Source organism: Erythrolamprus reginae, chromosome 5 (genome assembly GCF_031021105.1).
Source record: "Erythrolamprus reginae isolate rEryReg1 chromosome 5, rEryReg1.hap1, whole genome shotgun sequence".
NCBI lineage: Eukaryota > Metazoa > Chordata > Lepidosauria > Squamata > Dipsadidae > Erythrolamprus > Erythrolamprus reginae.
This window is the reverse complement of record NC_091954.1, coordinates 72,561,486-72,577,583: the sequence shown is the minus strand read 5'-3', so window position 1 is coordinate 72,577,583 and position 16,098 is coordinate 72,561,486. Positions and strand designations below refer to the sequence as shown.

Here is a 16,098-nt window from a genome sequence, read left to right as displayed (position 1 = left end):
CATGTCTTTGAATATATATCTGATCCAGAATGCAGCATTCATTTATTGATTGGTACAGATCAATAAGAGCATGTAATATCCATTCTCTGGAACGGAACATGCACTGGCACCTTAACTATTATATTATATTTAAAAATGTACTAAAAGAGCCAGATACTATGGCTCTTTTAGCACATTTTAGCTTAAAGCCCTATACGACTTAGCACCAAAACATTTCTAAGATTATTTCTCCAGTTTTGATTTGTTAGCCATGAGAAAATCTCCTAGTGGCTTCCCACTTCTGCAAAGTTGTTATTGTTGTGAGCCGCCCCGAGTTTGCGGAGAGGGGCGGCATATAAATCCAATAAACCTAAACCTAAAGTGAAGAGGCTGGAGGGATACAATGAAGACCTGCCTTTGCTGTCAGGCCTGGGGCGGTAAATCAGTACCCATACCATCTTGATCTGGCCACTAAAGGATATGAATGGTCTTTTAGTAGTAGTAGTAGTCGTCGTAGTCGTAGTAGTAATAATAATAATAATAATATTTGTATGCCACCCCTCTCCGAAGACTCGGGGCGGCTCACAACAACGATAAAAACAATATTATACTGGCACATGCAATAATGGGCTTCAGAGTTTCTATTGTTTTTACATGTTGTATACTGCCCAGAGTCCGGAAGGAATGGGGTGGCTTATAAGGTAGGGAGGTAGATAGGGAGGGAGGTATAGCTACGGATAGATAGATAGACAGACAGACTGACAAGACAATTTTCTATTGCTGCTTCTGTGCACTGGAATAACTTCCCTGGAGTCTAGAAATTTAATCAGTTGCCTTCTGAAAAATATTAAAAGCAGCCAATTATTGGAGCCAATACTTGGGACATTAGTCATGGCATCTATTTTATTAATTTTCTCACTGTCTGTTAAATGCTGCTTGTCTTGGTTTTATCTGTATGATTTGTTGTTACTTCTTTTACAGTGCATCAAAGCTTTATTGTTTGTTGATACTTCACAAATCATTGAAGTCTCTTCCCCCGCAGCAGGTATGAATCGAATAGATTACATCCTATTAAATACATCAACCAAAATAAATACTAAAAGCAAGCGCCATGATTCTTCCCATTGTGCAGTTGGGAATAATAGCTTGTGAATAGGGAGGACGGGAAAAGCATGTCTAGCTTCTGGGGTTGAAATCGTCGTCATTTCTTTCTCCATTTCTTCTTTCCTCCCACAACTGGAAGGGTGGCCTGCCATAAAAGGTAATCCTCTTTGGTTTAAGACCAAAGTATTCCTATGGGCTGCACACGGAGCTAATATAAACGGGAAATGTACGGTAGACAAATTCGTTTTAACACAAATTCGTTTTAACAAGCCGCCTCACACTAAACAGATTCCCAAGACGAGCAGAGGCCCCCACCCAAAGGAAGGGAGGGGCCAGAGCCGTAGATAAAGGAAGAAGCGAGGCAGTTGGACGCTCGAGCCCGAGGGGGCGGGGCTTAAGAAACTCCGTCATTTCCTCTGCGGAGAAGACTAGCGAAGAGACGGTTTGGCGTTAGAAACCGCGGCTGGCGTCCTGCGCTCCTAAACGAAAAAATGAGCGACAGCGGGGAGCAGAACTACGGCGAGCGGGTAATATACAGTGCTTGCGAGCGAGGTTTAAGCAGCCTGTTTGATTAACAGGGAAAACACTCATTTCCGGCTTTTTTTTCCTCTTTAAAGAAAAAAAGCATTTTGGCTTCCCTTTCCTTTTTTCTCTGGGACTGGCGTGGAGCTGGAGGGAAAGACCTCGAATGGGGGAAACAAACGGCTGTTCCTCCGGCCTAACGTCCTCTCCCGTCTCCGCCTGAACCGCCTTGATTTGGCGCGAGAAAATGGCCCTCCGCGTTTCCTGTAGAGAGGGCGCGCTATAACGTGGAGCTCTATGGTGAGCCCCTCGCCCGGCGCCATCTTGGGCAGTTGACCCGCAGGAACGCGGCGCCGCGGGGACAAAATGGCCGCGGATTGGCAAAACGTTTCCCCGCTGGAATGCTTAGACAGCGGATTTCTTCGCAAGCGCCATCATCCGCGGTGTTTTGCATCCTGGACCTCTCTGATAATTAGATATTTCGTCCTTTCCGATTTTACTGATTGGCGTTTCAGCTTCAGCTCCAAATTTTTGCTGTTGCGCACTTGCACCGTGAATCCTTATATAATTTGTTAACGGAAAAACATTGGTGGCCAAAGCCCAGCGTGGCTGTTTCGCAGCATACAAAGCGCTTCCTTAAAAAAAATGGAAAAATAATGCTCAGTATGGGTTCTTTGAATGTAAACTTAACATATTCGTGTTTGTGGATTAGAAAGGAATAAGTGGACCTTCGCCGAAGTAATAGATAATTTTAAAAGTTCAAATTTTTATTTCAAACTAGATTGACTTCTCAAACAGCGTAATATTGGCTTATCTGCTAATTAGCAGTAAAAGCTTTGGTTCAATACAGCTGAATCTGAAACAAAGCAGGAAAATAGAAGGTGGTACACAAATGCTGCACATCAACTGTGATACAGTATTTAATGTGCTAGGCTGGCTGCTGCTTTACAGGGCTTCATTCAATATCACAGCAGGCCACATTTTACGACTCTAATAATTGAAAGTTGCATGGCAAAACTAGATTTTGTCCAAAAGATGGAAATTTGGAAAATACAAATTAACTACGCTGTTGAGGTGCATGCTTAGCATTCTCTAACCCAGCCCTGGTATATTAATATTTTAATCAAATTGGATTGCTGATTGAGTAAGAAAATGGTTCCTTTCGCCTTTTCTGTTCAGTTTTCTGCACTGAGATTCAACTGACCTCAGATGTGGGGGAATTGCAAATATATATATATATATATATATATATATATATATATATATATATATATATATATATATATATATATATATATAATTTTTATATAGCCATCACTATTAAGCTTTAATTTAAAGCATACTTTGTAGTTGTGAATCCTGAATATTACCTGACTTGCATTCAGTAGTATAATATAATTTAGCACATCTTATGGTAAATGCCTAGTTATAAACGATTACCACTTTTACTGTGTAAAATTGGCTATAGTAAATTTTCCTAATAGGCATGATTTTTTAACACTACAGTTTTAAAATTGCATTGATGTCACCTCTAGACCGAGCAATAGGGTTTTACAGTAAAATGCTGTTGTTGTTTTTAAAAAAATACTCATTTCCTGGGAAGCTAATAGGTTGAAAGTAGAAACCAAATTTGAGTTAAGTGGACATATCCCAGACTAGTGGGGCAACTAGTATATGCCCCCCCCCCTTTTCCGACCATTAATGTTATGTGTGGGTGTGATTGAGTAAATTGGCTGTTTTTTAAATTAATGGGTTTTTTAGTTTATAGTTTTAACTATTAATTTTGTATACATATTGTTTTGCATTGTATGTTGTGAGCTGCCCAGTCCCGGGGAGGAGCAGCATACAAGTCTAATTATTCAAGAAACTTCTGTTGTGATATTATTATTATTAATAATAATATCAATATCCATATATCTCAGCAACAGTGCCAAAATCTTTCCATCATTTTGTCCTTGGGATTTTTTCCCCAGCATCACACACCTAGTACTGCTTGGTGATCTTCCAATTATGTCTAGCTAATCTTCTAAGGCCATATATATTGTACAATAGTGTGAGGTAGGTGATGTTACATTAATTAATTGTGTCCATGGAGGTCATCCAGTTCATGATTGTCCCAAATGTGCTTTTCAAAAGGCAAATGAATTGTCAGGGGGTTTTTTCCTGGGAAACATTTCACTTCTCCTTCAGAACAGAAGTTTCTTGAATAAGAAGTAAAACATTTTAAAGAAACCAACAAAGTCCAGTTGCCTTTTGGAAAGCACTTTTGGGACAATTAATTAGTAACATGAATTGAAATAAAGAGAAGTTTACTGTCCTTAAGAAATGCATATTCAATTCTTCATTAAGTTAATTTCTTAGGTTTGCAAAGTAATTGAATTTTGGCTCACAGGCTGTCTTTTTTTAAACTGAACTATTGAAATGTATTTTATACTATCAGTAGCTTTCAAAAGGAATTCTGCATTAAATTCCGTGGTTTTTTCAAAAATCTGGTTGCATAGTTGTGTGAGGACCACCTTTTGAGAAAATGTTTCCAATTCAGATTTGTTTCACAAAAAATCTTGACTTTTAAGCCAAAAAAGCCATTTAAAGTAGGTAGCTAGAAAGGATGAATTATTTTCTGCCAATATATTCAAAATGGGTCTACCAATATTATTGAGAGCAACAGTGCATGATAAACAAGTAAATGGAAACAAGACAAAGAAATGCATAGTGGGGGGGGGGTTTTACCTCCTGGAGAAAATTGCTGAACATGCTATAGCTGTGGATGCAATTACTGCAAGGTACAGATTAATGTAGCCACTGCCTTAGATAAATGTTGGGGGGGGGAGTAATGTGGAAATATGAAGGCATAGAAAATGGATAGATGGGGATAAAACTATGAAGGTATGAACTCACTGTGATAGTTAAACTGATAGGGATGTGCCAGATCTGTGAACACAAGGGGTTCACATGTTCTTTTTATGAAATCAATTTAAAAATTTGCAAACTTATCAATGAAAATTTAATACAGAAAGATTTTCCTCAAAATATTTTTGAATGTTTAGTTTAATACTCATTGAGACTGCAGAGTAAAAGAAATGTTGAAGTGCTTATAATCTCTGAGTTTCAAAACGAAGTCATACAGGCAGCTAGCTCTTTGTTCAGGAGTTCCCTAATGTAGGAAGCAATCACACTATAGCAGTGATGGTGAACCTATGTCATAGGTGGCACACAGAGCCATATCTGCGGGCAAGCAAGCCACAGTGATTTGCAACCTTTTTTGAGCTGCGGCACATTTTTTACATTTACAAAATCCTGGGGCACACCACCAACCAAAATGACACTCTAACACAGTACATATTATACTTAGGAGGGCCTCTTATAAAAAGAAAAAGGTCAAATATCTATATACACCATCAGGATAGACATAACCAGCTGAAGCTGAGGCTTCATCTAGTGGTGGCAACATTTACCTCCAGTCCTGACCAGGATTAGAAATCGGGACCATGGGGAGGAGTAGCAGGAGTAGCAGCAGCAGCCCAAGTGGGAACCTTCCTGGGTGTGGAGGAGAGGCAATCCTAGAAGGTGATTGCTCAGTGAGTGTTCTCTGTGCCTCCACTCTTCCTGTTGCTGATAGCTGGAGGGATTGTGAGGGGAATATTTATGTTCAGGTGGAGGTGGGTAGCGGATAAATGGCTTCCGCGGGCCATATCTGGCATGCAGGCCGTAGTTTAATTTCCCCATGACACACCTGATCATGTCATAAGGCACACTGGTTGAAAAACACTGCTATAGCACACATGTGCGCACCGACCAGCTGATTTTTGGCTGTCACAGAGGCTCTGGGAAAGTCTTTGCTTCCGCTTCTGGATGGGATGGGGAAGGCATGTTTGCTCTCCTCAGGCTCCAGGAAAGGCTCTGAAGCTTGGAGAGGATGAAAAACAGGTCTACAGGGCTCAGCAGAAGTTGGGAAATGGGTTATTTCTGGTTTCCAGAGGGCTGTGGGTGTTGAATTATGGGCACTCATGCAGGCACAATAGTGTTTGTGCACAGAACTGGAGAGAAAAAAGGTTTACCATCATTGCACTATAGTACATTGCTAAATTACTGGTCTCTTCCCAGATTAAATAAAGGAAAGTGCAACATTTTTAGTTGTGGTGCCAACAATTTTAATGCTGAATAAACCTCTATCCCTTAAAAATTGTAGAAATGTGTCTTATATTGTTCAGAAATCAAAATTTAGAATAGAATAGAATTTTTTATTGGCCAGGTGTGATTGGATACACAAGGAATTTGTCTTTAGTGCATAATTTGTCTCAGGGTACATAAAAGAAAATCTGGACTTATATTTCCTGAAACTCCTTACTACTAAAATTCATCTTGTTTTTAAGATTTTTTTCTTGATGACCATGTTTTTACAGTTGATTCTTGCTTGTTGCTGGGATTAACTTTTAAATATTAAAAATTAAGGCATCGCATGGACCATTCTATTCCCTAAATCATTAAAGTGAAGGACAGAACAGTTTGAGATTGCTTACAAGTGAAGAAAAAAAGGAGGAAATGCTGTACTGTTGTGTTTATAGTAGCATGAATTATTGGATTTCTTCCTGTAGCCAACAGTATTTTACATTAAAAGAATTGAACACCAGTTGTGCTTAGCTACTCGTGTGGATTTTCATAAAAGAGCTGGATGAATAAATGGCATATTTTTGAAAATAAATTACACAGTTTTATCTTTCATATTTTACTTAATGATATTTTTCTGACTTGGGAATCACTTTGGTGGGAGAAAATGAATCTGTATGAAATATGAAAACCATTAAGACTCAAGGGGAACACGCTTTACTGGTTTCTAGAAAGCTTTTGCTGCCAAAACCAGAGAGAATGTTTTAAAAGCAGATTATTTTTATTTGAAATGCATTTGTTGGCTCTCCTGTAGCATGAATAGGTAATCTTTTTGATCAGTGAACATTTTCAGATTTTCAAAAGTACATCATGAATTCTGTTGCAAAACTTCGATTTAAATTTTGCTTTTCCTCAAAATATCTGCAATGTCATGTCTGGGAACAAGGGGCCAAAATAATAAAAGGTACCTAAAAGGTTATGTGGATGTTCACAGCTTTTTGGTTCTCTAGTAAATATTGTCTTCTAGCACTGTTATATGGATGACTGAGCAGAACCTTTAACTTTTAAAAACTTAAAAAATCAAACAGCATTTTTGTTTTAAATTATGCTTTAAACTTCCAAATTATGCTTTAAACACAACATAAAAACAGCTTTAAGGGCAAACTAACATTTTTAAAAGCAAAGTTTCTTGTTTACTTGATTTGTATATAATATATTCTTCCATCCATATAGAAAATGCATGTGAACCTGACATTTTATTTGTACTTATGTAAGCAATCTGCTGCCCTGCAGATATTTTGTCTACAGTTCCCATGATGTCCCAGCATGACCAAAGTTGGATGTTGTAGAAATTGTAGTCCATAATATTTGAAAGGAATTGAGTTGTTTCCATGTACTGAAACCTTAAAAAATTAATACAATTACAAGTTATTTTTATTGCTTTATTAAATGTTTACATCTTCAGAAATGGTATAAAATCAATCTACCTAATAAGTTAACACAATGAAAGTAAACAGTTAATTACAATAACCTCAAACTACAGTAGAATTCATGGCATTCCATCTTTGTACATTTTATACTAAAGTGTTTTCACCTTCATATCTAGTAATTCTTCTGTTCTTATAGGGACTCAAAATTGTGGATTTCTGTGCCCCTTGCTACTGGATATCATGGTATATAAACATTTAGCAGGTGTTTTCTGTTTGTATACATGGAGTGAGAATAGGCTATCTTGAAAATAACTAGACCATAAGACATTTAGGGCTTCATAGGAGATAAATAACACATTAACTAATTTAATTGCCAATGCAAATCCCCTAATATCGAGGTAATGCTGCAGTAAAGTGTCTGAGCCATTACCTCATAGGCAGTTGCATTCTGCATCATCTGAAATTTATTAGTCTTCCAGGACAACCATTTATATAACAAATAGTAAGCAGGTCAAGGGGCATCAATGCAGGTAGTCTCCAACTTGGATGAAATTATGTGAAAAGTAAGTAGCATACTCTGTCTAAATAGTGATTCATTAATTCTCCAATGTATATTGACCAGATGTCCCATTTTGATTCCATGGAAATAAACTCTTTATTTTGTTCATCTATCTTTGTGTGCCATTCCCATAACTACATTCTCAATCTGTCATGACTGCTGGATATAATGGACATTATATAGGATTATTTTGCAGTCATTTGTTATTTCGGTAAAATTCCAAAATCATGGGGGGAAATATGGCTCTTTGTAAAAGTGAAAATGTATAAATAATACCTGCTCTAATTATAAATATTAGAAAATACATGAAATGTCAAATTTGATTTAAACTATATATTGTACATTTTTAAAAGATAAAACACTTCGAAATTTATAGGGCATTTTCATAATTCTTTTTAAAATGAAAAACACAAATATTGTAAATAAGTAAATCCTGTTTTAACAAAATATCCACTCCCCCTGTAATGCGAATACTTTGCCAGGTCATATTTTTCAAATAAGCATTGTGTATCAAAAATTTTGTGAGTTGGGAATTCTTTCCATTTTCATGAGGTGTGGAATAGTGAGGAAAGAGTTTTACCAATAGGTTCAGGTGAGACACTGTATCTATGAACTTGCTTTTGGCAGTAACAAGGCATAGTTTTAACCATTATCAGCTATGAGTGATAAAACTAAAATGTTGCCTGAGAGCGCACATAGTTTTATAACATAATGCTCTTATTGAATTCTCCCAAGACTTCCTGTGATGTTACATTTGTATTTTGTATATGGTACAGTAAAAGTTGTACGTATTACAGTATTTTTGTATTGTTCGTGCAAATATGGTAGAAACTAGATAGATGGTATTTGTAAAAAGGAGAATTAAAATGAGGTTGTTCTAAAATAACTGGTATTAATTATTTAACATAAAAGCTACCAAATTTTAAAATAGGAATTTATAAGCTTGGAAAATACATTGTTTAAAATAAATGTATTTTCTGTTGTCATAACTAATTAAATTTTTCGCATAAAATTTTCATTGTGACATATCAGAACTGGCAGCACTTTTCTGACATAAATTTTATGAAAAGGCTTTTATAATAAACTCTTAGGAGGCTCAGTCCCCTTTATTAGCTGCATTTCACAAAAGCTCATATGCTTTTTAATGATTTTCTTTTAGTCAGAAAGGTACTGCTAGGGGCTTCCTGTTTTGTTTTGTTTAAGTCTGTTCTCTTACATATGATAGAATTCTCCATAATTGTTGAAGAGATTAAAGTATATGCTATTGAGAAATAAGGTTCTTCAGTTTATCCATATATTCTGTCTCTATTAAAAATAGCTCAGTTCAGTGGAATTATGATTTTGAAAAACATTACTAATTTCTAAATGTTAAATAAAAAAAGTCATCAGTATGTTAAATCCTCAACTATTTGGACATCTAAATAGGCTTAATAAGGAATTTTGTAACTGGTCAATCTTTTTCAATTAAATTGACATTTTTCTAAAAAAAATCATAAACCTGGCATCAAAGTTTTAGAACAAAACTGCATACTAATTAAAAGCCGTGCAAACACAGCATTTTTTCTAGTTTCAGTTTTGACACTAGATATCTATCCTGGAGTTTTAAATATTCTTCATCCTGTTCTTTTTTTATTAAGGTTAATGTTGAAGAAGGAAAATGCGGAAGTCGCCATTTGACAAGTTTTGTAAATGAGAATTATTTGAAGCTCAGGAATAAGTGAAGCTGAAATTTGAAAAAAAAGAAAGTGAATGCATGCTAATTATCAGACCAGAAGTCCCACTTATAGAATATTGAGAAATTTGTGTGAAGTGGGGAAGATGAAAGAAGTCAGAATTTGAAACGGAAGAATGAACGGAAGAAAAGAAATAAAAATGAAGTTAAGATAAGAAGTAATCTGGAATCTGAAAGCACTACGCTAAGTAATTACTAGTCTGTTTATGTGTCCCTGTATATTTTGATAAACATGCATGCATGCATTATTTGTTTAATAGACGAAAAAACACACAGGGTGTTGCTTTAAAAACAAGTGCTTAACAGGCAAAAAAAATCCTAAATCTCGGCAGTTCTAGTGGCAACTGCCCGGACACATAATGGAGACAAAGAACTTTATTTTTCACCAGAACTTCTTTAGACTAAAATATTAAAGACATTGAACTTAAACTAAATAATGCGTTTTCTATACACAGGAATCCCGTTCTGCTTCCAGAAGTGGAAGTGCTCATGGTTCTGGCAAGTCTCCGAGGCATTCTCCTGCTAGATCTAGATCCAAGGAAGGTTCAAGGCGATCTAGGTCAAAATCTAGATCGAGATCTGAATCTCGGTAAGCTTATGTGATGCATATTTTTGTTACATTTATCTCAAATAAATTTACCTATGTAAATACAGGTAAATGCACTTGCATTGAGCTTAGTGACTATATTCATGTAGTTTTCTTGGCAGTGTTAAACATCAGTGATTTGCAATTATTTCCTTATGAGATTTATGTTTGCAAGCTTTCTTTTAATTCTAGTGATCTGGGAATTTAGTGCTAAAATTGTCAGATGGTCCTCTGGTCATTCCCAATTGTCATTTATATCTTGTTTAGTTACGATAGGTATCCCTAGTGATTTTAATTGCTGTATTGTACACAAGGATAATGTAGTTTATCTTGATTGAAACAATGGGTGATTAAAGTCTTGCTAGACATATAAATAATATAGCTGGATCCTAATATAACTGGATCCTAGAGTTCATTACAGGTAGTTCTCAAATTACAACCATTCATTCAGCAACCATTTGAAGCTACGAAGATAACTGAATGAAAAAAAAACTTACAACTGGTCCTTGAAGTTCCGATTGTTGCCACGTTCCCATGGTCACATGAACAAAATTCGGGTATTTGGTAACCAGCTCATATTTACAACTGGTTATAACAACCCATGGTCACCTGATCACCATTTCTGACTTTTCCGGCTGGCTTTCCACAAGCAAAGTCAGTGGGAAATCTAGTAAGGAAGATCACATTGCTCAGGTAAGTCTCCCTCCTGCCCTGATTATACAATGCCCTCATTCTTCCCCCATTTGCTTGGATGCACCTTCAACTACGTTCCTCAACCTCATTGTTCTTTTTTTCCCCAAATATTTTTTTTTCTTCCCACAAATTCCATTTTTATAACAGGACACATACGCCTTAAAATATATCAATAAAATACATATACATTTTCAATATTTCATAAACCAGTGTCTTATTTTGCACTCCTTTCAACTCTTATTCTTCAGTCTGACCCAACACTCCCCTCTCGCAACATTCATTCCCTCTTCCTACTTTCTTACTCCTTCACCATCGCTCTACCTATATTTTCTACTTCTTTCAACTACTCTACCTTCCCCTTCTATTTCCTCTTCCTCTTAATACTGTTCCTGTGTCTCATCCTCACTCAACTTCTATTTGACAGACTGATACTATGTTCTTTATTTTTATATTAGCAGTGCCACTTCTCAAATATATTTTTGTTTCATTTCTGTGTTTATAATTTCTATAACCTTGGCATATGTTATACCACTTTAATGCCACCTAATCCCCTATTTTTGTCTCCTGGGCCAACAATCAATTAATTCAATTTCTACTCTTAAAATATTGCAATGATCTAATTTTAATAATTGTTATTTCTTGTGCCTCTTAATTTTAGACCTTATTGCTTCCTCTCTTCCTAATATCTTTACTTATCTTTGTTTCCCCCGCTCCATTACAACCAATTCCAAACACCCAATGACTAATCCACTTTGTATTTTTCACCTTATTTTAAAATCTCAAGCTAATAGTGCTTGTTATTGTTCACTTTTACATAATATTTACTTCAATGACATCATTATATTGGCATGTTTACAAAGTATTCTCATATATCAAACATGTCCTATATTAAAAATAATACTTTTTACAGTTTATACTTTCTTCTAATAATTTGTTTAATACAACCAGTTTTTCATCAACCTACTAAAATATAATGCTACCAAAATATTTTTTCTTATAATAATCATATTAAACCTATACCCCATACTTTAAAATATTAAAAAAAGATATGACAAGAAAAGCCTGTTTCCTATACCTTCAATCAACCATTTTCTATAATTTCCATTGTCCTTTTCCTTTTACCCTTCTAGCCCTAGCTTCTTTCCTTCCAAACTTTTCCCCCTTTTTAAGTATAATATTTGCCTAATTCGATCGTTATCTCTTCTTAATTTTATCTCTATATTTCCCCCTTCTATTTTGAGTTGTTTCTCCCAATACCATTATTTTTTTCCCTAGTCTCTCTGTCACTGCAAAACCTAGTGTAATCGTCATAAGTCTCAACATGCTCATAAATTTATCCATTCAGAATGTATTTTTTTCTGCCATTGTAAGTCCAAGTATATTCATCAGTCTGATAGCTCTTTTCTAATTCCGTTTCATTCTTGTCTTGCTCAATAATTTCAATTTTATAGTTATTTTTCTCTAATTCCTCATTGTCATCATTGTTGTCCTTTACATCATTTTCTTTTCTTTGTTTATTCCAACTACTAAAATGTTTCTTTTCAGATCCTCTCGAACACCTTTTATACCTAGATGGATCTCTTTTAAGATTGCTATCAATTCTTCATAGTTATTTATCTCCATATCCTTCGTATAAAGATTTGCCATATTTGCAACTGATCCAGCTGCTAACAAATGTTGTTTCACAGCCTTTTCAGTTGTCTTCTTTGAATAGAAATGCTACCTGTTACAGTGCTTAGATTGTTCAAGCTCTCTGATCTTTCAATATTGAAGTTGAATGGGTCCAAAATGTCTTTTAGTACAATAACAATTTACTCATAGTTCCGTATTTTGCAAATATCAATTTTTTCTTATTCAAGGCCAACAGCTGTCAGGAAGTCCATTAAAAAATTAAGTCCTTTGACCAGTAGTTGTCACTCAGTGCTCTCCAAATTTGGATTCCCTATTCCAGTGTTCATATGTATTTTAAATCAATTCTGTCCAAAAAAGTATCCTTATTTCATCTTCTTTTCAAAGCTTTTAAATAGTCATCACAAATTTAATGAAGTCCTAAGTCCCAAAAAATGGGCATGGATTTCAATTCCATTTTCTCTTTTTAGCCTCTATGAGTCCCCTGGAAAAGAGTTGCCTAGAAATCCAATTAATTAATAATAAAATATAAATATTTTTTCTATGGTTCCCAATTAGCTAGATAGCCGATTTCCAAATTTCCTGTCCTTTTGTTCCCCTTTAAATATTTCCAAATAGTCAATTTTTGGCTTTTATTGGCAATAAACATTTACCAGCTCTCTATTTTCAATCCTCTCCAGCGCATAATCTTATATCTTCCTTCCTAGGTGATGTCAATCTTCAAGTAAACAATCCTTCCATTTGTGGCCACTGTGGCTAGGACTACAAGTCATTTCCCAGCTGCTGCTGGTTGAGAGCTCTTGTCAGCTCCCTGGGGGGTTTGCCACCCCCTCAGGAAATCTGAGAGTGCTTCCCTTCTTCACCACCCCTACAGTGTAGTTCCAACCTGGTTTCGAACGAACCAGGTCCCCCAAACGGAGTTGTTTGGGATTCCCCGTGGAGCGCGGGGAACTCCTTGTTGCTGTGGGGTTTGGCAATGCCCCTCTCTAATCTCATTGTTCTTGCGTGCACCACACATCCTTGGTGCTCAACCAATTTTGGAAGAAAAGCTATCTTCCACAGACCATGTGTGTGTTCGTGCGCAACCTAGGTACCATGCTTGCACAGATGAAACTTTAGCTTCACCTTTTGCATGTCCTGCATTCTTAACAGGCCACGGCTGGAGGGTTGGGGGGGGGCATGCCCCCAGATTTATTTATTTATTTCATTGGATTTGTATGCCGCCCCTCTCCAAGGACTCCGGGCGGCTCACAGCATATACAGAAACAATAATAAGCAATAATAAACCATCTGAAATAATAAACAATAATAAACCATCTGAAAGAACCATCTGACTTAACTATTAGGAATGAAAAACCTCTAAGTCCTCTCCAACCCATAGTGGCATCCTGCATTCCTTGCCTTACTTCCTCCATTTTCAGTTTAGCAAATCGCACGTCTTGAGTTACAACAACAATCTCGATTGCTTTGCTAAGTGATGTAGTCATCACACAACTGCATTACTTAATGGTGGCAGTCTTGCTTTAATTGCAGTCAACCTGAGGATTATCTGTACACAAAGGTTAAAGTTTAATATTTTAGTACCTCTAGATTGAAATAATGTCTGATAACATGTAAAAAACATATAGTATATGTGTACATGCACTTATGTAAATATCTGAATACTCCCCCGTCAGAGAAGTGGATTCCAGAATTGTCCATGAAGTTAACCCATCAATAGTTGAATAATATGTCAATGAGAATTTTAAAATATATATATATATCTGTCTTTGAAATTCCCTATGCCTCACTTGCATTGTATCCTTCAGTCTCAAAAGACCATGTATCATGCTCTGGATTAACTTACACCAGAAATATATTGTAATTCAAATACAGTGGTACCTCTACTTACAAACTTAATTCATTCTGTGACTAGGTTCTTAAGTAGAAAGGTTTGTAAGAAGAAGCAATTTTTCTCATAGGAATCAATGTAAAAGCAAACAATGTGTGCAATTGTTTCCTACCAGGAGATTCCTAGAGAGCCCCCACAGAATGTTCTCCCTGTCTTTTCCGGTTACAGTTTTGGAGGCTCGGGTTTGTAGGATTCTTATTTAGAAAAGTTCGTAAATACAGTGGAACCCCGACATAAGAGCTGCTCTACTTAAGAGCAACTTGAGATAAGAGCTGGGAGGGGAGAGATATTTTTGTTCTACTTACAAGCCCAAATTCGAGATACAAGCGCCAAGGAGCTGTCTCCTGAAGCCAAACGCTAACTTCCGCGTTCGGCTTCAGGAGACAGCTGCGAAGCGGCGCGCGTGTTTTAAAAGGTTGCAGCCGGCCTGGGGGACTCGGGGGGGTGCTTGCAGCTTTCTTTCTTGCTCTTTTTCTTTCTCTCTTTTACCTTCCCTTCCTCTATTTCTTCTTTTCTTTCTCCTTCCCACCTTCTTCCCTCCCTCCCTCCCTTCACTCATTCCTCTCTTACTCTCCCCTTTCATAAGTTTCCTTGCTTCCTTCCTCTGTTCCTGTCCCTTCCCTCTTTCCTTCCTTCCTTCCCACCCTCCGTCCATTCATTCACCCATTCCTCTCTTGATCACTTAAAGCCGGTCCCTGGTGCAAAAAGGGTTGGGGACCTCTGTCCTACAGGATTGGGTGGCAGAGAAGTTGAACATATGTAAATTTAAAAGTTTAACCCTGCTGTTCTGTTCGAAAAAAGTTCCTAATGTTATGTTCCCGGGTCACCCTGACCCGGACCGAAAACTCTTCATTTGCAGTGCTTATGTTTGGTCTTTTTGAAAGCTTTTTTCACCTGGAAACATGTTTGAACATTTCTGCACACAATGGAATGAAAATTGAACTGAAAAAATTAATCCTTATTGGTTTATTTTGCACATAAATGTGCCTCCCCCCCCGTTTTTGTGAAAGTTTTTTCAATTTATGGATAGTTTTGCTTGCAAAATCCATTCTATTTTACTAAAGTTGGTGTGGGATTGGTAGCTTGAACATTTCTGCACACAATGATATGAAAATTGAACTGAGAAAATTAATCCTTATTGGTTTATTTTGCTCATAAATGGGCCCCCATGCTTATACTCAAATAGGCTTATACTCGAGTAGGCTTATACTCGAGTATAAAATGATATGGTCTTATATTCAAAAATAAACCAATAAGAATCATTTTTTTTCAGTTCATTTCTATTTTTCTTATGTTTAGGATTGTTCAATTTAGTATATCAAAACTTTTGAGTTTATTGATAATTTTGCCTGCAAAATGCATTCTATTTTACTATTCTATTTTGGTGTGGGATTGGTAGCTTGAACCTTTCTGAACATAATGATATGAAAATTAAACTGAAAAAATGATCCTTATTGGTTTATTTTGCTCATAAATGGGCCCCCATGCTTATACTCAAATAGGCTTATACTCGAGTAGGCTTATACTCGAGTATAAAACAATAAACCAATAAGAGTCATTTTTTTCAGTTCATTTATATTTTTCTTATGTTCAGGATTGTTCAATTTAGTATATCAAACCTTTTGGGGGAAAATTCCTTAGGGATTTGTAGCCTTAAAAAATATAAATTGACACGAAATTCAAAAAGGATGGGGGGAGGGGCTTTTTGATCAAAATAAAAATATAAGTCTCAATTTTTCCAGTTCAATTTTCATATCATTATGTTCATAAATGTTCAAACTAGTTTTCCAGTGGAAAAAGTTTTCAAAAAGACCAAATTCAAGTACCTAAAAAAAATCATTTTGATCCGGGTCTATATGACCCGAA

At 36.2% G+C, this 16,098-nt stretch overlaps 1 protein-coding gene across 2 annotated transcripts in view; it reads left to right on the top strand.

Annotated features, from left to right (window-relative positions):
* The first annotated feature begins 1,454 nt into the window (after positions 1 to 1,454).
* TRA2B (transformer 2 beta homolog) overlaps positions 1,455 to 16,098 on the top strand; it is a 38,949-nt gene continuing 24,305 nt past the window's right edge. Inside the window, exons 1-2 of one of the 2 annotated variants that reach the window (XM_070753125.1) lie at positions 1,455 to 1,610; positions 9,889 to 10,022. In XM_070753125.1, coding sequence (XP_070609226.1) covers positions 1,575 to 1,610; positions 9,889 to 10,022 — 170 coding nt within the window. In that variant the 5' untranslated portion in view covers positions 1,455 to 1,574. The remainder of the gene's footprint in view (positions 1,611 to 9,888; positions 10,023 to 16,098) is intronic. The other variant, XM_070753126.1, reaches the window with a different exon arrangement.